The sequence below is a fragment of the Haliotis asinina genome, chromosome 11, assembly GCF_037392515.1.
Source record: "Haliotis asinina isolate JCU_RB_2024 chromosome 11, JCU_Hal_asi_v2, whole genome shotgun sequence".
NCBI classification, from domain to species: Eukaryota; Metazoa; Mollusca; class Gastropoda; order Lepetellida; family Haliotidae; genus Haliotis; species Haliotis asinina.
The window spans coordinates 9,546,421-9,568,459 of NC_090290.1; the positions used below are offsets into that span (position 1 = coordinate 9,546,421).

Consider the following 22,039-nt stretch of genomic DNA (forward strand, 5'->3'; position numbering starts at 1 on the left):
TTCAGTCAGTTGGAAGATTTGGTAGGAAGGAACTTTAGACTTGCTCATCTACGGCTTTAGCATAGCATTGAGGGCAAGGCAGATGGGAAATTAATAAGGTTCATGAATTGTTAGAAATGCTACATTGTTGGGAGGGATTGGCAGTAAGGAAAATAATGTGGTTCGGGAACTGTGAGAAAGACTACATTGGCGGGAGGGCGTGGCACAAAGGAAAATAATGTGGTTTAGGCACTGAAATGTGGTTTCCCCACTATATGGGGAATGATGTGATGCTCCTAATATTCGTTCCAGAATGTAAAATTAATATTCATTAACATCATTCGTAGTCATATTATGTTACAGCCCGAAAGACGTCAGTTGAACTCACTAGCAGAGTATAAAAGGAGCACCGGAATCAGGTAAAATTTCTAATCCAACTGAAAATGGAGAAACGGAATAAATACAGGGACATGTGTCAACCACGTCAGCGAGCCTGACCACCCGAGCCAGTTGGTTGCCTCTTACGACAAGCATAGTCACCTTTCATGGCCAGGATGGTTTGCTGAAGGCTTATTCCACCCCGGGACCTTCACGGATCGAGCACGTCAAACAAAAGGAAGGTCCACAGTTATACATATACTCCATATAGAAAAATAAAAGAAAATGCAGTCGTGACTAACCTCGGAAATAAATTCGGTGGTTTGTGAAGGGAATAATAGTTGTGTACATCCATATCTGGTCTTATGTATGTAAATTTCTGAATTTACCTTGAAACTGATAGAACGATTAAAAATGGAACCACATGCAATCAAAGTCTGTTCATCTAACGGTCCATCGGCGGCCTACACATCTGTTCATTTGTTCTATGAATTCCCTTCACAGACATTTTATTGAATGGGACAGCTAGTAAGCTGATTCACCATTTGTGATCACGAGAATATGATGCTTCTGAAGGAACATTTTAGATGCCATTCTGCAAGATTGTTTATAAATGAAATTACTTTGGGCAGGATGTGTTCATCAGATTGTGAGTTTTCGTAGAAACGATACACAGTCAATACTAATACAAAGCTCGGTGAAATTCATGACATGTTAATGCAAAATCGCTCAATTCTGTTTGACACTTAGGTGATGATGTGTGTATTTTTCACGAAAGACTGAGCTTTTCAAAGTGTTGACACTGAGTAATGATTCATGAGGGAATACATTTAGACCAAAATGACTTTTACAGATTTTAGCTGTGTTGGTCGGTTCCAACGGCACACCCTGTCGCTGTGTAAATGTATCGGAACATCCAACGTTTACACAATACCAATGTCTCTGTCATTGTTCTTCTTTTTCCTTCAGGTATGTGTTGCGAAGGACGTTGTTCATCCAACGGCCAGGAACCCTGTCCTCCAAAGGACTCTGGGAGGTAAGCCGTGTGAAACTTTTTCTGCTTCTGAAAAGCGCTTTTAAAATAAGACAGCACTTCACTCATTTATGTGAGCTGTTGTATCGTGCCGATATGTTTCCTTGAATCTCCGCCAAGTTGCAATGTTCGCTAGTAACGAGGGGCAGATAACTCTAAACAGTGACAGTTATGAACTTTACTCGATATTGACTGTACAGCTCAAATCATTGCTCGTTTTTGACAACTGTATTCCACAATTTACTGGCACGTCAACACGTGACACATTTGCTGCCACTAACAATCAGCACCAATATGTTTACAACTATTAGCTGTCACACAACACTACATGAAGGGATAGATAAAACTAATATTTTCTACCTTATCATTCTCTACTAATATGTTAAAACAATGAACTGTCAAATAACAACATGTGCCAAATGGTTTTGTTATTGTCTGATGTGTCATTTACTACCATGTTCAAGCAATTAACTCTGACCTAACACAACATTCAGAGATAGACTGATATTTTTGTCTGGCTTATTATTCACAACCAGTATTTTTGCAATGAACTTTACATAGCACACCGTGCTGACGCATTATTCACTACCAATATGCTAAAACAATAAATTCTCACATAACACAACATGCACAGATGTTCCGATATTGTCTGGCATATTATTCACTGCCAATATTTTTAACAATTAACTGTTACATAACATATCATAAAGAGACATAATATATACTGATATTGTCAGACATATTATTCACTATAAATATTTTCAGCAATTAACTGTCACGTAACACAACCTGCAGAGATGTACCAATATTGCCTGATGTATTATTGACTACCAATACGTTAAAGCACTTGACTGTCACCTAAAACAACATGCAGCGACACAAAAGAAACGTGATGTCATAGCATTATTCATGACGTCACGTGACCATGACAAAATGATATATATAGCCCTAGTGCATCGTATGAGTGAGTGAGTGAGTGAGTTAATATTTAACGTCACATCGGCATTATTGCAGCCATATCGTGACGAGAGTATTCTTTAAAAAAGAATCTATGTATATCATAAAAACCTGTCGACAACGGACAGTAAAACAAATAGAATATCACAATGAGAAATAAAACTGGCGTGAAAAGTTAAAATTATTATCCCTATTCAGACAATACAATATAAAAACAGGCTATATAGATCACCAACAACTGAAGGTAGATCACCATACTAGGGGCCATGGGGACTTACAGTACTTCTGCTACCTGCATGGTCCCTAGCTGGATTTACATCATCCCCTCAGCTGCTGGTTGCAAGATTAGCCACAAATTAAAATGACAGAAATACTACGGCTAAGAAAAAATGGAAGATCAAATTTGACTTCGAATGTTTTGGGACTCACGTACCCTCTCAGGAGGACAATAATTTTACAGTGCTTTAACCCCCCTCGAGGATACAGCCACTAACACTCTAAGTTACTAGTTCAAACTTCCTAGCATAAAATATATATCTATTTACAATTCATTTAGCAAATCTAATTCTTTTAAAAATGCAATAATTAAATGAGAGCTAACATAATTAAAAAGATCCTTCAAAGTTCGTGAATTAAAATATTTATCCCTTGTGATGGAATATTCAACACAGTCAAGCAGGACATGCTTGACTGTGATTCTTTCATCACAAGGGATACAAAACGGGGGATCTTCATCTTTTAATAGATAATCGTGAGTATACCTCGTATGGCCAATGCGACATCGTCGCATAATGACCTCCTCAAATCTGGACTGACAACCCAAGTAAATATAACCGATATTAGGTTTTATTTCATGTAATGTATTTATACTTACCTGGGTCTCCCACTTCTTCTGCATCAGATGACGGATATAAGATCTTATTGTAGCTTTATAATCAGAGTATGGAATAAGAAGTGGTGTCACAGATTTGTTGAGTGCTGCCTTAGCAGCAAGATCGGCTATTGTGTTACCAGAAATGCCAACGTGACTAGGTAACCAACACAGGACGATGTCGCACTGGCCAGTAGCAAGATTATTGTACAATTCCATAATTTCTATTAAAAGTGGATGTCTACAAAAGGTATGTTTAATAGCCTGAAGGCAAGAAAGAGAGTCTGAATAGATTATATACTGTTTATGTTTAGGGTGTCTTTGTATGTATTTAAGAGCCGTTTGTATGGCGTTAGCTTCTGCTGTAAAGATAGAACTATTATCTGGTAATCTAGAAGATATTGTTCTGGATCTAATGACAGTGGCACAAGCCACTGAGCCACCATCCTTGGACCCATCTGTAAATAAGGATATATAATTGCTATATTTATGTTTTAGTTGATTATTTTCCTGCTTATATTGTAATTCATTAGTTTCTGATTTTTTAAATGTGGTTAATGTTAAGTCCACTTGGGGCCTAACCAACTGCCAAGGAGGAGAAGAAAGAAGACGGGAGGGAGCTATGTTTTCCAGCTCAATGCCGGCCGAAGAAAGAAATGGTTTAATTCTATGTCCTAGAGGCGGGACAAGAGAAGATGTTTTATTGTATAAATCCTCATAAAGGGGATTGAACACACAGTTATAGTCAGGGTTAGATTCATTGGAGTATAATTTAGTAATATATTGTAAAGACAATTTTATACGGCGTTGTGTAAGAAATGGTTCATCAGCTTCAACGTAGAGACTGTCAATAGGTGAAGTTCTGAAGGACCCAAGACAAAGTCTTAGACCTTGGTGATGGACAGAATCTAATAGTTTCTGTTTGCTTTTGCAGGCTCCACCATACACAATGGAACCATAATCAAGTTTGGATCGTACCAATGATCTGTATAAATGAAGGAGGGTAGTTTGATCCCCTCCCCACTTAGAATTGGAAACAACCTTCAGCAAATCTAGTGCCTTCAGGCATTTAACTTTAAGAGATTTAATGTGTGGTCAGAAGGTTAAATGAGAATCGAAACTTACACCCAAGAATGTAGCCTCCTTCACAACTTTGATTGGAGTGCCATTTAAAGATAGTTCTGGGTCCTTATGCGGTTTATATTTTCTACAAAAGTGTATACAATTAGTTTTTGTTTGAGAAAATTTAAAGCCGTTTTCAAGGCACCATTTATTTATTTTATTTAAACACAACTGTAATTGCCGTTCAATGGTGCGCATATTTTTACCACGACAAGAAATATTAAAATCATCCACAAAAAGTGATCCATCGATTGAATCAGTTAAAACCTTTGATAGACTGTTGATCATAATACTAAACAGAGTGACAGACAAAATACTGCCTTGCGGGACACCCTGATCCTGAGTATAATGGTCAGACAGGGTAGAACCAACTCGGACTTGAAATTGCCTGTCATTTAAAAATTTGGATTTAAATTGAGGCATTCGGCCTCGTAATCCAAAGTCATGTAAATCTTTTAAAATCCCATGTTTCCATGTCGTGTCGTATGCTTTTTCTAGATCGAAAAAGATTGACATAGCATGTTGTCTATTAATTATGGCATTCTAAACAAAAGATTCTAAACGCACTAAATGAATGATGGTACTTCTATTTTTACGGAAACCACATTGTATATCTGTTATTAGGTTATTAGTCTCCAAGTACCAAACAAGTCGATTATTTATCATGCGTTCCATGGTTTTGCAAACGCAGCTCGTTAGTGAAATTGGTCTATAATTCGATGGATCAGTATGATCACGTCCAGGTTTAGGGATGGGTACAATTATGGCATCTCGCCACGAGGGAGGAAATTTTGCAGTTGTCCAAATGTCATCAAATATATGTAAAAGTGTCTCTAAACAGGATTCTGGCAAGTGCTTCAGAAGTTGATAATGAATACCATCAGCTCCGGAAGCAGTATCGTGAGCTTGGTCAAGAGCAGTATGAAGTTCATGTATTGAAAAGGTTTCATTGTAGTCTTCCCCATTCTCTGAAGTAAAATTAATATATTTCTTTTCCTGCTGTTTTTTATATTTTTGGAATTCAGGTACATAATTTGATGAGGAAGAATATTTCGCCAAAGTCTCACCAAGTTTATTCGCAATATCTGATTTATTAGTCAATAACTGATTCCCATCTTTAAGATGGTGAATACTAGATTTAGAGCCCTTACCTTTTATTTTCTGGATCATGTTCCATACCTTTGAAATTGGCGTACGTGAATTTATTTTTGAAACGTAATTTTGCCATGACTGGCGTTTGTTTTGTTTAAAAGTACGCCTTCCTTTAGCATTTAAAATTTTAAATTTGTTTAAATTATGGACCATAGGATGGCGACGGAAATACTGTTCAGCTTTCTTCCGGGCATTCCTAGCTTGTTTGCAGTCAGCAGTAAACCATGGTTTACGTATGTGTGGATTTGAAGAGGACTTCGGGATACATTCATCAGCTATTTGAAGAAGTTCTTTAGAGAAGGTTTTTATCGGATCAGAAACATCAACAAAAGCATCAGGTGTTAGTTTTGCAGAGCAGCGAATTTCATACAAATCCCAGTCAGCTTTAGCAAAATTCCATCGTGATGATGGGGGGAAGTGCATCGTATGAAAAATATGAGGCCTGGTATGTTCGACCTCGTACGCAGTAGGCGCTGACATTGTCTGACGCATCATTCACTACCAATAGTTTACCATAGTTACATGTTGAGACTGCATGTTGCCATTCGCAGCGTTGTCACAAATCCCATAAAGCAGTTGTAGGGCATTTCAACCTCATTGCCCTCAACTAAAGCAAACCGTCTCCTTTTAGAGGGATAGGCACCATCTCACGTTTGAAGCCAAGAACGTTTGTGAAGTGGTACGACATATTCACTAGACGGCTGATTCCTGGTCACTCCCCTTGTTATGTCGTTGTGTTGTTCATTGTAAAACAACGATCCAAGTCTAGTCACTATACGTATGTATAGTCAGTAAAAAGTACCCACCACTCTACATTTTCCTGCCATCGAGACTGTAAGAGTTGTGATCAAATGTGACAGTCAGGTTAATGACCTGATGAATGAACGCTTTAACTGCTAGCCTGTACTGGGAAACAGAAGATAAAAGTATATAGTGTGTGGAATAGAAGCAAGGCCTGCAGTGCAATGCGTGAAGAGTTTTTCTACTACTAGGCTACCTCTTGGTTCTACCCGTACCGAAAATAGTAGCTGGGTCTCATTAGCAAACCCGTAAACTACAAGGCTACCTCATGGTTCCTCCCCGACGAGAAATGATAGCAAGACTGATTCGCAAACACTTTAGCCCGCTGTGAGTCTATGTAAACATTACAATTGCAGTACACACAGTGACAATGAGAACTATGATGGTCAGAGCGCGTTCAAGAACGATGGCCAGCTGTTTCCATTCATACGTAGCCTCGTCAAGACTGTCTTGTGTTGTGATCCTCCTCTTGTGTAGGTCCACGGCCTTTTCTACTGTGTGGAGCAGTCGGTTGAGAACATCCACCACGTTATTCCCTCCACCGGGCTGTCCCTCCGTCACCGTGAGTGCTGCTTTGCCTTCATCCATACCCTCGTCATCAGCAGGAATTAGGGTCTGCATGTGAAAATTATGCATTAAATCCCGACAAAAATAGATACTTGTAACTGCCTCAATCAGAGCAGGTATTTTCACCAGAGCTTACATTATCGAAGAGTGACCATTAAACATACCATGTTCTCATCGGTAGTCTGTGGCAGGTCAATTTTGATGAGCAGGATCCTCGCAAGGAAACCGAAACACAGCGTTTTGACAAGTCGTGGCAGTTTATGTCCTCTCGTCCCTCGGTGATGGATATTCAGAGTGAACACAGCCAGACAAATACTCAGAGACACAATAAAGATATTGATCACGAAGTACCGACCTGCGTGAGAAAAACCCAGATTAGATATATTTGGTGGGGACATAACATTTTGATGTATGAGTGCTAGAAACGGATAGTATATCTTTGGTTTACATAATCAGTGAAACAGTCACATTGATAACGTGCAGTACAAATGTTGCACAAATGTAGTGTAAATGTAGCATAATGAAGCCCAGTTCTAGTGTTCAATGCCATGGTTTTGATGGAATATTGCTCAAAAAACTTTTCTGTAGATGAATCTGATTTGGGTCTGTCTCCCATAGGTTGGATTCATTTGAGATATGTATGATATATAATCAAAACATCGCTACAATGAGAAAATTCATCTATACTCAAAGGAAATGCAACTGTTTCGTCTTGTAGTATTTGTGGACGTTAACCAGTGGGGCCAAAAATCTCAAAGAAGTTGCCAGCAATGCTGAGTGAGTCAGTTAGTGAGTAAAAATATTTTTGAAAAACAAGACGAACCAAGCAGGGGAATGGCAATCGACGTCGATGGTAGCCATGTCGAAATAACAAGCAACAACGCTATCATTGACAGAAGAGAAGTGATTCCAATAGATATTTTCTCTCCGGATTCGTTGGGCACCAGGAGTCCCAGCAGAGCCACCAAGGTGATGATGAGGCAGGGCATCATGAGATACACGAGGAAAAACAGTGGCCAACGTTTCAGTTTCACAAAGTACTTCAATGTAATATAGGGCTCCGGGCAACATGTGTATCGTACAGCGTGTCGGTACTTCAGGAATGAGGTCACTTCCCATTCCCCATTGCCCATGTATTCATCTAAGGGTGCTTCCTCTCCTTCACCATTTGAGATATTGAGTTGATCGCCATTATATGTCCACGACTCGAACGTCATCACACAGTGCTGTTGATCCATGGGAAATGATGCGACGTCGATTTGACACCACGTCTTTAAGATGACCTGGTAGGACACAGACACGATTCCGCTTGACACCAGAACGGCATTGTTTAGTCCGCTTGATGACACTTGGTTGTTTACTTCTGCTCTGCACCAGAAGTGAATACAAATGATTAAGCACTTTCAGTCTAAAATGTGAATACGTGAAGAGGCTTTAGACAGTATTGAAGAAGCTTTATTGATAACGAATACTCTCTTCCCTAAATTCTTGTCCATTGTCAACTTTTATTCAAATATACTGAAATATATTCAAAAATACTGAATATAGTACAAGCAAAACATCAAAAACTTCAACTTCAAAACTTTAGATAAAAATCATTGTAAGTGCAGCATACAGATACAACATGCCATAGCATATCTTATTCAGCGCATCACATGGTATGTAATTAGTTATGACAAATGGGTACCTACATGTAACTAATATTATGTTCTAACATATATTCAGCTTTGAATTTCATTGCATAATACACAAACATTGCCAGGTTTTGAAGTATAATTTTGTTTCTATTACTCAATAGCGCAACAAATTTGTGTTGGTTTGCATGCACACTGTAGTATTTGTTGATATAAAGATTTCTCAATCGAGTATACACCGGGCATATTAAAAGAAAATGATATTCATCTTCAATGGCACACTGATCACAAAGCTTACAAATCCTATTCTCTCTATCAATCGCTCTAAATCTTCCACTCTCAGTATATAAATTGTGCGAGAAACATCTAAATCTACTTAACGCCGTTCTAAACCTTTTGACATTAATAACTGACAGATACATTTCCTGGTCTAAATTATATTTAATCATTCTATAGTAAAGACATTTGCTCGAAAGAGACATGTTTTCAAACCATTCTTGCAAATACATATCTTTTAGTCTTCTCGTTAATTCTGAAATAAACAAGTTCTTAAAATCGACATATTGATTGTTCCAGACATATCCAAAGCCTTTTGAGAATAGAAATTTTCTAATTGCAGTAACCCAGTTAGTGTGGCCGTTTCTATCAAATAGTACCAACATATTGTAGCATGTTTTGGGTAAACGATACGGGGGCATATTCAATAATTTTAACCAATATTTAATTACCTTTATACTCGTAAATAGCGACATTGGATATCTACCACATTCTCCGTAAACCATTAAATTCGCTGTATTGTGTTTAACACCAAGAAATTTCTTGCAAGCTTGTAATTGCACCCGTTCAATATCTGGTAGATGATTATATTATAGATTATTATAGGGTAAATGTTTGCATCAAATATCTTGAAGTACGAACTTATATTTAAATCTCCAAATACATTCAGCTGCTTATAGAGACCTATCATGACCTTCTGAGCTTGCAGACTTGCGTATTTAGCATGTGTTAGCCATGAGAGACAGTGACTAAAAAATATTCCCAAGTATTTATACGAACTGGTGGTTTCTAGTTCTATGCCCCTGTACTGCCATTTTTCGCTAGGCGCCCTCCCCTTTTGCAAAATTGCTACTTTAGTTTTATTCCTGTTAACCTTTAACTTGTACTCATCACAATATGTCTCTAGTTCCATTATTAGTTTTTGTAAACCTGCCACAGTGCTCGAGAATAGGACAATGTCATCTGCAAAAAGCAGCAGAAATACGTGTACAATATCTGGATGCAATTGGATTCCATTTTCACAATTCATTTCAATTTGAGTTGCTAGGTCATTAATGAAAAACGAAAATAAGAATGGGTTAAGTATACAACCTTTCCTCACTCCAAGCTCTAGGTTAAATGTATCTGACAATTCATTATTATTTCTGACGCAAGCTTTTACATTTTCATAGATATTGTGTAACAGATTTTTCATTTTCGGGCTAAGTCCATGAGTACTGAACGTATCCCAAAGTTTCTTCCTGTCGACAGAGTCAAACGCTTTTTCAAAATCAACAAAAAGAGCATATAATTTACCACCCTTGAAATTAAGATAACGTTGTATAATACTATGTAGGATAAACATATTGTCTATGGTCGTATACCCATGTCTAAATCCAGCCTGAGACTCGCTGATTTTATTCATTGCTTCCCCCCACGTCACTAGTCTTTTATTTATGATAAAAGTGAAAACTTTACTAAAAATACTTAAAAGTGTGATTCCTCTATAGTTGTTTGGATTGTCAACACTGCCTTGTTTATGAATTAGAACGATAATACCGATGGACCAACTGGATGGATACGTTCCGCTTTCAAGAATGATATTGAACAACAGTTCCAGGTAGGGCGCTATTATATCTGCTGAGCTCTTAATCATCTCAGGTAAAACATCATCAACCCCAGGCGATTTATTACATTTTAAGTTATTGATACCATCACGTATTTCTTCTCTACTGATCGGAGAATCCAACATATCCTTTGTTATCTCAAAACTAGAGTCAGAGGTTTCAGATGCGTTTAATGTTTCTACCTTATCATTTACTCCTTTCTGTTGATCAGTTCTGAAATTGAAGAGGCCACTAAAATGCTGATGCCAGTCATTCATGTCAATACTGTTGTTTGATATGGTAGGATTCTTCAAAGACTTAAGTTTATTCCAGAACTTTTTTTAATCTGCTATATTATTTTCTATATCCGCTTTTTTGTTCTTATAATAATCAAGTTTTTTTTTTTTTACAAACTGCATTATATTCATTTCTTACTTGACAATAATCTTCAAACGTTTCCTTGTCTTTTACCTTTCTAAACTTGTTTAGTAATTTACACCGTTTTCTTTTCAATTTCTTAAGTTCCATCATACCATTTGTTTGGTATTCTACGTATCATACCAACTTTACGTTTCATATCTCCCGCTGCGGAACACAGTGCATCTGTGACATATCTAATGCTATCGTCTATATTTGTAAAAGCAGAATCGACTGACTTGTCAAACAATAACTGAATGTTTTCAGACAATAGATTTTCTCTAAATACTTCAACTTTATCCTGTTGCCAATAAAACCTATAGGCCTTATTTGAATTTCTTTTAGTGTTATCTAAAGATCTAACATGTTGTGCTTTTACTGATAAGGTAACAGGTAGATGATCTGATTCAGTACGTGACTGTATGCTAAAGTCACAAACATGGTCAAATAACACAGACGATGATATTATGTAATCTATTACACTTGCCCCGTTGTTACCTATAAAAGTAAAGTCTCCAACTTCTGTATCACCACCACAGCGCCCATTCATAATATGAATATTCATGATAGAACAAAGATCTAGTAAGGATTTACCAAAGTTGTTTAAAGTTCTGTCGGCGGAAAAACGTTTCAAATTAAAATAGTCTGTTAAAAAGTCCCACTGTGATGCATTTTGGTTTTCTGTATAATCTAGAAGGTCATCTTCTACAAAATCTGGGTTTGTACTAGTTCGGGCATTAAAATCTCCGCCACTGAGGATATAAACATCGGGTAAACCAGAAATGATATCTAATAAGGGCTCTTGATACAGAAGCATTCCGTTTTTACAGTTTGGTGATAGTTTATCATACCAGGTCGAGCTCTCCGGTTGAATGTAAACACATGAGTATAGAATGTCTCTGTCTAAACCAAATAGAACTCGATCAAATAATATGAAGATAGCATTATCTGTTAGCTTTATCCATTTCTTATAACTACAAAACTGACGACGTATTAACACTACCATTCCACCGGATAGTCTCCCACTAGTAGATAATTTATCTGCTGTTTTCACTATCACATCATGATCAGGGAAGATATTCTGTAATTCTACATCACTACTCCAAGTTTCACTCAGGTCAATTACATCAAATGATTTAACATAGTCAATAAAATCGGTGTCACATAATTTGTGTATAATTCCACCAATGTTCCAAAACAAAAAAATCACTGAGTCTGTCGGGTTATCATGGTCATTTGTAGTAGTAATGTGTATGTTAGGAATTGGCTCATTACATATGAGTGTTTCCGATGCGCCGTAAAATGTTCCTTATGAGACTCAAGGCCCTGGCCACACCCCTACTGGGTGTCGTCCATGTCCGCGTGACGTGACTCAGACCTGGGTCTCCGGCTAAGTCCCTGGTTACTTCCACCCCAAGCGTTGTTACGTGTGCGTGAACGTGGTCGTGTAGCCCTGTTCGAGTGAGCCGTGTTGTTCAAGGGAACTTCCATCAACTTGTTACCTTTAAAGTAGTAACGTATGTTGGGGTTCTCTGTACGCCGTCGCTGTAGCTCCTGACGTTGGAATGTGGTCAAGTCGTTAGCGATCCCCACTCCTTGACTTTTCAATTCACTTCTCAGCTTGACCGACCGCCATTTGTCCTCCCAATTGCACATTCTCACTATAATAGGCCTTGGCTTGTCCCCCCTTTTACCAGACAATCTGTGGGCCCTCTCAATATCCCTGGAGACTAAGGGTGGAAGATCAGTACCTTCCATGGCCTTATTAAGAATGTCCAACACTTTCTGCTTACTGTCAGTGTAAGTCTCTCGGTCCTCACCCTCAGGTACATTATACAGAACTAGGTTGTTTCGTCTGCTACGCTGTTCCTGGTCTTCTATCCTATAATCTAACTCCTCTAGATAACTCTCCATATTATGCGCCCGTTCATCTAGTGCGTCGACATCCAGTCTGATCACATGCTGCTCTTGTTTATTGGAATTAATATCATCTCTCAACTTCTGTATGTCAATCTTCATGCTGTTGATATCATCTTTAATCGATCTGATGTCTGTAGCTAATCTGACCTCACCAGCCTTAATCTGTTCCAAAATGGTGCTCATCATCTCCTCTAAACCATCTACAGGGCCAGGGTTGAGTTCTATGTCACCTGACAGCAGAAGCATAGACGGGATCAGTCTCTTAAGAGGCAAAGCTGCTCCTGCCCTCAGGTATTTGTAACTCACGGCACTTGTCAGAGCTGAGCTGTCCGTGACGTCACTACTGTCACACAAATGTAAACAAACATTTCTTTTCGCCACAAGATCACAATGGGGGGAGCCAGTATCTGCAGAAGCTTCAACCAAGTGCACTAGTGAGAATGATAGCAGAAGATGTAGTGAGAAGAGCACAGAACACAGAGCTAGTCTGTAGGGCACATCAGAGCTAGCGGAGTACGGTGTGTACCTGTCACAATGGCTGATCTGTCTCGTACCACTCGGCTGTCTAAACAGTCCCATCCGAGCTCTGTAGAGCACTAAGTCTATCATAGCTACTTCATAAAGACACTCTATACCCTTACAAAACAGTATAGATAGTTCGATGTCTTAGTTGCCGATGTATTTTGATAAATACCTATATTTCTCTGCTGCTGTGATTTCGTGATCTTGTTAGGAGGGGCGTACAATTCTTGTACTGTTGTGTAGCAGGGATGATGCATGATGAATGACGAATATATATTTGTGTGTGTGCATGTCTGTGTGTGTGAGGTTGTGAGTGTGTGTGTGAGTGTGTGAGCGCCAGTGCGTGTGAAAGTGGGTGTGAGAGTGTGCGTGAGTGTGTGCGTTTGTGTTTGCGTATGCGTATACGTGTGCTTGTGAGAGTGTGTTTGTGTGTGTAGACACCATAGTTAACATAACAGGTTAGCAAGTGATCTGATAAAGTTAGTGAGTACACAAAGGGGCGGTTGTGGAAGAGGCGATTATGTAAATAAATACTGACCATATGATGATAATAACAACAGAATAAAGACAGAAGGCTTTCTTGTAATACGCACTGAATCTAGAAGAAAATATTTCCTTGGTGAAGCCGTGTTTTAAAATATCATCAGGGAATCCCATGTCTAAAATACAAAATTCAGTTTGGAGGAAATTGAACTTTTATTGCAAACCAAGAAATGAAAAGTTACTTCTGCAAATTGTCGCTTCCCTAAAAAATAGGAAAAGAACAAATTCATCAAACCAACTAAACAAAACAACTAATTCAAATAGACTCTTGGCAGCATCTTGTCAGTGGATGCCCTTCCTTGTCACAACATATCTTAAAGGATATGGCATGGCTCGCTGCTTACACTACCACGTGTGCCATGTCATGTATGAACATGTCCATGGAGGCATGGAAAATGATGCCCATATACAGTATGAGAATGAATATTGCTAACAAACTTGATCCTGTCCTTTCCAATAGAGCCAATGACTTTATTTATATCATTATTTTTCCTGTCCCTTTTCCTGTCCCGTCTGATTGGCAAGATTTAGGAAAAGCTCCTCCAACCGCAGACCCCTTTTGACACGCTCTGGAAAGTTCATGGTGGGTTTGATTTGGCAAGACCCTGGGCTGACGATAAATCTTACCAGCCTGACTGCTGGGATCACCCAAACCATTCTTTTGCACGCTAGCTTTAATGTGTAAAAGTGAGTGTGTGACTCTGCATTATTCTATATTGGGGCAGCCTGTAGATAATCCAGTGATCAATAGCATGAACATCGATCTGCACAATTGGGAACATGACGATTGTATTTCTACTACGCAATTTTCCATTCCACAACGGGGCATGCTCAAAGTATGCAAAAACATTCAAAAACCCATACACATCGAAAGTCACATGAATCAGTAGTAGAGTTTCGTAAATTTGGAGAGAGCTACCGTTTGTATCAACTGAAAAGTTGTGTTTTCAGGTTGTGCTAGGACACTTGAAGAGATGGGACTGTATATACTGTAGGCGGAAGTAACTTCCATGATGTAGTTACAATTGAGACAAAAGAACGGACACCAAATGCCTTGTGGTTGAATGGTAGCGGATAAAGAAAGTGTTGGGTAATGGATCTGAGGGAACGAGGAGGATTGTATGGTGTGAGAAGATCGCACAGGTATGAGGAATCCGTGGAGTTAACACACTGGAAAGCGAGCCTGAGTGTCTTGAATGAGTTCTGTCACAGAAGTATGTGAAGCACCATTTCCAAACAGTTCCATAGCTACTAAAATGAGTATGTAGTCAATCCATCAAGCTGTTGTGGTCAAAGGTATCAAAGACAGACGAAAGGTCATGCATAACAAGTATGGCGATGTTGTTATTGTATAAAAAAGGATCAGTTACAAAACAGGCTAAAATGTTTATACAACAAATTGAGCTTACACAATAGATTAACCTTGGTGGATGACAGTCACGGTTGACAGTCACCTTTTGTCGTTTGACAGGAAATGCTTTGGTGAGTTGCATGTAGTTAAGCTTGATAACTGGCAAGAATAGTGATCTCAGACCACTCCATATTGTGATTGGGGTTAGTTTTGATGCGGTCCGAAATAACCGATTTCATGTCCGAATTGGTCACTGAAAGCATGATGTTCTTTGGCTCGGGTGTTGATGGATCCCGATGTTTTGCATATGTAGCTCTGTCCACAATTATGGTCTGTATCATAGACAACACATGCTGGGCTGGCACGAAGAAAACTGATGAGGGTGGAGAATGCAGAGAATGTTCTATAAATGTGTGCTTGATAGGAGTTTTATGAATTGGCCTGATTCGATGCTTCACTAAGGTAGCAAATAGATATCTTAGGGCTTACTCTCGTCTAGGTTTTTCAGCATCGCCCCCCCCCCTCCTGCATCAAATTCAGTATTATTTATGATGGAAAAAATATCTATATGGCGGAAACGTTGAACTCTCGAAATAAAGAGGTTGATGTCCAGAAAGCCTGTTCTATATTGTACTTCACAACTTCTAAAAATGCTGCTAAAACAAGGTTTTATACATGCTGTTAACTGTCTACACAGAGACAAGTATGTGTTCAGACAAATATATATCAAATATATACTTCAACAAGTATGATAGCATCATCCACTCAACCTCACACGCACCCACACAAACACACTGACACACCCACAAACAGGCGCACAATTACACACCCTTATACTGCCTCATACAACCCCCACTCCCGACACACACAGACACATACACACGCACAAAACACCTACACATACACGGAAGGGTAGTACTGGTGTAATGATAAGTGATAACATCCCATTGACAGTGGCATTACTAGCATTATTTGAAGCTATTGTATCATTTTAAGGACACATATCCAGGTCCAAGATGAATTATTTCTTAAGTACTTTCCTCATAATACATGCCATAACTGATATCAGGAGGTACTCACGAGTTTCTTAGTCTCAGGTCAGGCGTCCATATGGAGTCAGCCGGGATCCGGATGTCTGTCACGTTCTTGTATTTTTCAGGTTGCCATGCTAACGCTGCATCTATCCAATACTAAGAAAAGATTACAAAACATGCCTTGATTAATGCCATACCGTTCCTTAATCTAGTTTGCACAATACTCCTAAAACCAGCAGAAGCATATTCAGTTCTTTAAGAAACACACTGTCAAATACGTACTTGCTGCAACCAGGCAATAATCATCGACAATAATCCAAATGTACACATCTCAGTGCATTTGACCTGTCTGTGTGGTAGATTGACGTGTATTTTTAAATGAAATGGGATTATATATCACAATGAAATTTATCCACAATTTAGAAATGACTAAAACACTTTCAGCAAAGCGTGATAGTTTCAATAGGAGTGATTTACAATCTGATTTCACAAGTGAGATACATTTGTCCATGTGTGGATTTTGCAAAAATAAAAGTGAAGTATCTGTCTTCTTACTTTCATCATTAAGATGTATACATGATACAATAGAATGAACTCTGTCACAAATAGCATTCTTTTTATAAATTGTACATGTTATGCTTTCCAGATCAGTCTTAAATCGTCCTGCCGCTTCAATGAAATTTTGATGAAAGTTTCATAATGGTATAAAGGATGTGGGGAAATTTACTAGTTACAGTTGTAATTTCACACCAGAAGCTGGTGATTTGTACGTGAATGCTCTGTTTCAGGTATATATACACATGAGCACTAATCAAGCACCATCCATTTTCGTGCTATAAGATTGTGCTTAACACAACACACTGGTCATTCATGACATGGAAACCAAACACATGATTATAATTTCGTTAACTGAACCATCTAAAGTGTCAGTCCATCAACTACTAACACTGCTGCTACTTTCGGCTGTAATTTATTGACGGTCAAAACATGGGGGCACTAAAAACGTCATCAATAATCATGTCCAAAACTATGGTTACCACACAGACAATGTCTCAAAAAAAAACCCAACGTTCCCAAAAAACGTTCACTGTACAATCCTAAGCCAGCAGTAATGGTAACATCGGTATTTGGTGTATCCTCCCCTCGCCCGAAAAAGTGCTGCAACCCTCCTCCTGGTGCTGGAAATCAAACGTCGAACGCGCATCATTTGAATCCTCTGCTATTCCTCATGAAAAGCCAGGGCTAATTCCTATAGATTTTGAACAGGTGGATCCCTTTCTTGAACTTGACGCCCCAGATGGTCCCATAAATGCTCAGTTGGGTTGAGATCAGGGCTTCTCGCAAGTCAAGGTAATCTGTCAACTGCGTTGGTCTGCAAGTATGCGAAAACAGCTCTGGAACGATGGAGCCTAGCATTATCGTCCTTAAATACTAGCCTACTGGCGTGGGGGTGGTTATCAAAATGCGGGACAACAGCAGCTTCCATTACTTCCTGTTGGTATCTCTGACCATTGGGTATCCTTGAATGGTGATAAGATTCAGATTACAGTCATAGGAGATACAGCCCCGCACTATTACAGAGCCACCGCCAAAGGGTTCAGCTGCATGGATCATCCGCTGCTGATAAACCTCCTTACTCCTTCTCCACACTCGCCACCGGTCATCAGTAACACGAAGAAGAAAACAGGTTTCATCGGACTAATGGATCCTGCGCCATATCCTCAGATTGTGGTTTTACCGTTGATTACACCACGCCAAACGCTGAGCCTTGTGTCTATCAGTGAGCATGGGACGTCTGATGGGAAGGCGTGCACAGAGTCCAGCGGACCTGAGCCTCATTCGGATTGTGCTGGTTAAGAGACGAACACCCACTCTCCATTGTACTCTGAGATCTTTGGCATTGGTCATGGGCCTGCGTCTCACTAGGTTAACTAGTGCACGGTCATCACGGGGAGTGATTGTTTCTCAGCCTTCCTGATCGTGGACGATCCTTGATGTAACCAGTGGCCGAATGTTTCCTTACACGGCGACTAATGACACTGTCACTGATATTCAATCTGGACCCAAAGCTGCGACAGGACGAACCAGCTTCATGCATACCAATAATCTGCCATTTGGTATTTTCAGAAAGCCTACGCCTCAGCATGTCCAAAAATGTTCAATTTCTGCACTGTTCACTTATTGATGCATCGATAAGAAAGCAAGGAGGATACTTCATTTCACATTTTTATACCCATCAATCGCTTGTACCATGACAGACCTTTGCAAAGCATGCATTTGAGTCAGCACGTGAATTTCATGCTAACTGCATGTGTATTTAGATATAACTGGTTGACTTCTCTGTTTGATTCCTTTTTCTTACAATCGACAATTATCTTTGGCGGTGCTTAATTAATGCCCATATGTATGTTAAGAGATAATGTAATCGGATTACTCCCATACGCAACTGGTATGTTGTCATACAACTTAAAAATTGTTCTAAGCAGAATTAAAACCGAACTCACGCATACTTACCAAAGATATCCAGCAGTTTGTAGTCAGCACTTGCTTTTTCTCGTCCTACAATAATTTGTAAGGGATAATGATGACATCAGTTCGTATCACTCTATATCTAAAATATCACCGTAGGTGAAGAAACGACAGCAAATAAAATGAGTAACTCAGTAACGATGTCCCGGAAATAGTAATACGTAGCTAAACTGTCACGTTGTCCCGACACAACTGTACTGAACAACGTTAATGCAAACGTCAACGCGACGCAATTCTGTCTTATCTATTCAATATTAAACGAAATCGTAACACTCTTTCTCTCGAACTATTTAATATAAAATGTAAAAAATCATCAGTTCTCTTGAACTGCTCCAAATATAAGGTAAGCAGGTAAACTAGTCCACATTAACGCCAACAATTCACAATGTCTCTTGAACTTTGCAATATTGAGTATAAACGTATCTCTATGTTTCCTAGTAATATTCAATTTCGAAGGTGAACACATGAGTATTGTCTACCTTTCATATTACTATTCACTATTTAACGTAAATATAGTATTACTTTCCTTGATATATTCCATATATGATATAAACATCCATTATTTCTCTCGAAGTGTTCAATTATATGAAGTAAACATAACTCTGTATCTCTTGGACCTTTTAATATCGCTGTGGAAGTGTGCAAATTTATTGAACCAGTAAACAGTGCGTTACAGCTATTGCAGATTTCAAGATTCAAGTCTTGCAGCATTTAACCCATTCCATTATACAACGTGACGGAACAACTCTGGTCAGACACACTTACAACGTCAAATATCTGGACAAGGGTGAGATCCATCTTCACATCGAGGGTAGTGTTAGGACCAAAGGGTTCAACGCGTTTGTCGTAATTTCGAAACAAATCCGCAACCAGGCGTTGTTTGGGGTTGCAAACTGCCGAGGCTGACAACAGAACAGGATCAGGGATAAACAGACGAAACCACCGAACAGGACAATACAGTGTGAGTGAGTTAAAAGTTACTTTAGCAATATTTCAGCCATACCGTGACTGAATCAGTCAATTCTTTTATCATTTTATTTTATAAAATATGTCGCCAAAGGATAGTAAAGTAAGAATATCACAGTAAGTGTTTTGAAACTAGAATGTAACTTAAAATTATATACTATTTGGACATTCAATCCTGAAAATGGACTAGAGATCGCCAACAAATGATGGTAGATCACTATACTAGCGACTATCATGGGGACGTACAGTACTTTTGCCACCTGCATGAACCCAAGCAGACACTGGCGATAGTGGGAAAAATTAGCCATAATTTTAAAAAAACCCACAAAAACAGTATAGCTTCGTTTTCAAATCCTGACAACTTTAAATTTCCCTTGATGGTGTTGTTAGTTACATATCCTCTCAGGAGGGCAATAGATTTACATTACTTTAACCCCGTTCGAGGATACAGGCACTAACAATCAAAGTTGCTATATTTTACAACCAGTATAACAATATATACGAATATACAAAATATAGCAATCCAAATTGATCAGTTAATTCAATTTCCGTTAATAGTTCAATAATAAAATGGTAATTTACAGATCTTTAAAAAGATCCTTAACTGTTTTGGCTCTGAAATAGTTTTCCCTCGTGATGGAAAAATCTATGCGGTCAAGATGGACATGCTTGACCCTAATTCTTTCATCACGATGGATGCAAAATGGGGAATACTCACCTTTCAATAAATAAATAATGACCTCTTCAAATGTTGACTGACAGCCCAAGTAGGTGTAACTAATTTCGGGTTGCATTTCAAGTATTTTTTTATACGTATCTCCCCCTCCTTTTGCATGAGATCACCGACGTAAGATCTGATGTTAGCTTTATAGTGAGAGTATGGAACAAGAAGTGGTGTCACAGGTTTGTTGAGTGCTGCCTTGGCAGCAAGATTGGCCATTGTTTTACGAGAAATGCAAACGTGTCTGGGTAACCAAGAGACAATGATGTCGTATAGGCCAGTACAAGATCATTATATGATTCAATATTTTCTATTGAAAATGGATGCCTTATAGCTTGAAAGCACGGAAGAGCGTCTGAATATACGATATTGGTTTTCTTTGAACATTTAGAGCCGTTCTGCTGTAAACTAGAACTGTTATGAAGAGATCAAACGATTTCTGGATCAAACGATTTAAAGGGAGAACAGAACACGTGAAACAAAATGAAATCATCAGGGACATATGTTAGACAATGGACCACCATCATCAACAGACGGTAGATATTAAACAATAAGACACCATCAGAGGTGGAGAGTGGGCGTTAAGCAACGGGACATCATGAGCGACAAACAGGAGGGATGCAACAACAGAACATCATAAGGTTAGACAGGAAAAATGGAGCAGAGATGGAAAGATCGGAACCACAGGCATACACAAGAGACATCATGAAACAACAGCATAACACCAAGTGTAAGGAGATCAGAAACACAATAGCAACGAAGCAATATCAAGAATAACAGGGAATGGGAAGATACCATAGCATAGTTCAGGGTTTATACAGGAAACGAGAAGACACGGGGGCTTGTTGTAACATGTTGTATGAAGAGATGTGGAAAACAGCATCATGCACAAGTTGTAGCCGATGCTTTGACACACTCTGAAAGATTGTCCTTACCTAGCATCCATCCAGTGAAGAGAAGAACCGACTTGACATCCATCTCTGAGAACTCAGCAATACAAGCCTATCGGTGAAACTGTGTGCAACATTGAACGAACCGGAAACTAGTCCAGCTATCTGTCTTGATCAGTAGATTACTTGCCGGGTTCCAGCACAGCTAGATGCAGCTGCTGTCGGATACATTCTGTGGCAGGACGGTTCACGTATTTAGACAACATTACATAATTATTCATCAACGGCACAATGACAAATATTAAGTTCTATAGCCTATCGTAATGTGGTTGTAAATGGCAAAAGTCAAAACGATCGGGAATTCACAATAACATTATCTGACTAATGACTGTGATATTACCGACTTGTGAATAATTGCATGATATATCACGTGGCTGTACTAAACAGTCCGTCAATTGATTGTGTGAAAGGGACAAGCGTTGCCTGAAACAGTGGATGACACTGGGGATGAAATATATGACCTACGTTGTTTTCCCTACTAAACAGTCCTCCCTGCAAATCGTAAGTCTGAAATGAAGCAGGTCTACTGTAATCTGGACGAATACACTTGGTTGCTACAGGTAGATGCTTGACACTCAAGCTTGGCAATCAAGCATGTGCATTACATGCTGACCGTGGCGTAAAATCAATACCGCTACTGTCTAACAGGTGTCTTAGTTCAGCAAAACACCATCACAACACGATTCGCACGAGGAAATTGAACTTTTGAATATTTAGAAGGGGTGGGTAT

The 22,039-nt window shown here is 39.0% G+C and overlaps 1 protein-coding gene across 1 annotated transcript; it reads right to left on the reverse strand.

Moving 5' to 3' along the window:
* Positions 1-4,808: 4,808 nt before the first annotated feature.
* On the reverse strand, positions 4,809-21,483 carry LOC137256177 (neuronal acetylcholine receptor subunit alpha-2-like). The gene is made up of 7 exons (XM_067793883.1): positions 21,295-21,483; positions 19,438-19,574; positions 18,658-18,702; positions 16,190-16,299; positions 7,684-8,228; positions 7,025-7,215; positions 4,809-6,908 (listed from the first exon to the last, which is right to left on the reverse strand). Exons 1-7 carry the CDS (start codon positions 21,335-21,337, stop codon positions 6,627-6,629), a joined length of 1,353 nt encoding a protein of 450 aa, XP_067649984.1. The 5' UTR covers positions 21,338-21,483; the 3' UTR covers positions 4,809-6,626.
* Positions 21,484-22,039: the final 556 nt, after the last annotated feature.

What these genes read in the sequence shown, in the direction of transcription:
- LOC137256177 (XM_067793883.1), bottom strand. Translation starts at nt 21,337, where the DNA reads ATGGATGTCAAGTCGGTTCTTCTCTTCACTGGATGGATGCTAG. An exon ending in GACCTGAGACTAAGAAACTC is followed by an intron (nt 8,229 to 16,189) that starts GTGAGTACCTCC and finishes CTTCTGGTGCAG; the next exon opens with AGCAGAAGTAAACAACCAAG. An exon ending in GATTGCCATTCCCCTGCTTG is followed by an intron (nt 7,216 to 7,683) that starts GTTCGTCTTGTT and finishes TTTCTCACGCAG; the next exon opens with GTCGGTACTTCGTGATCAAT.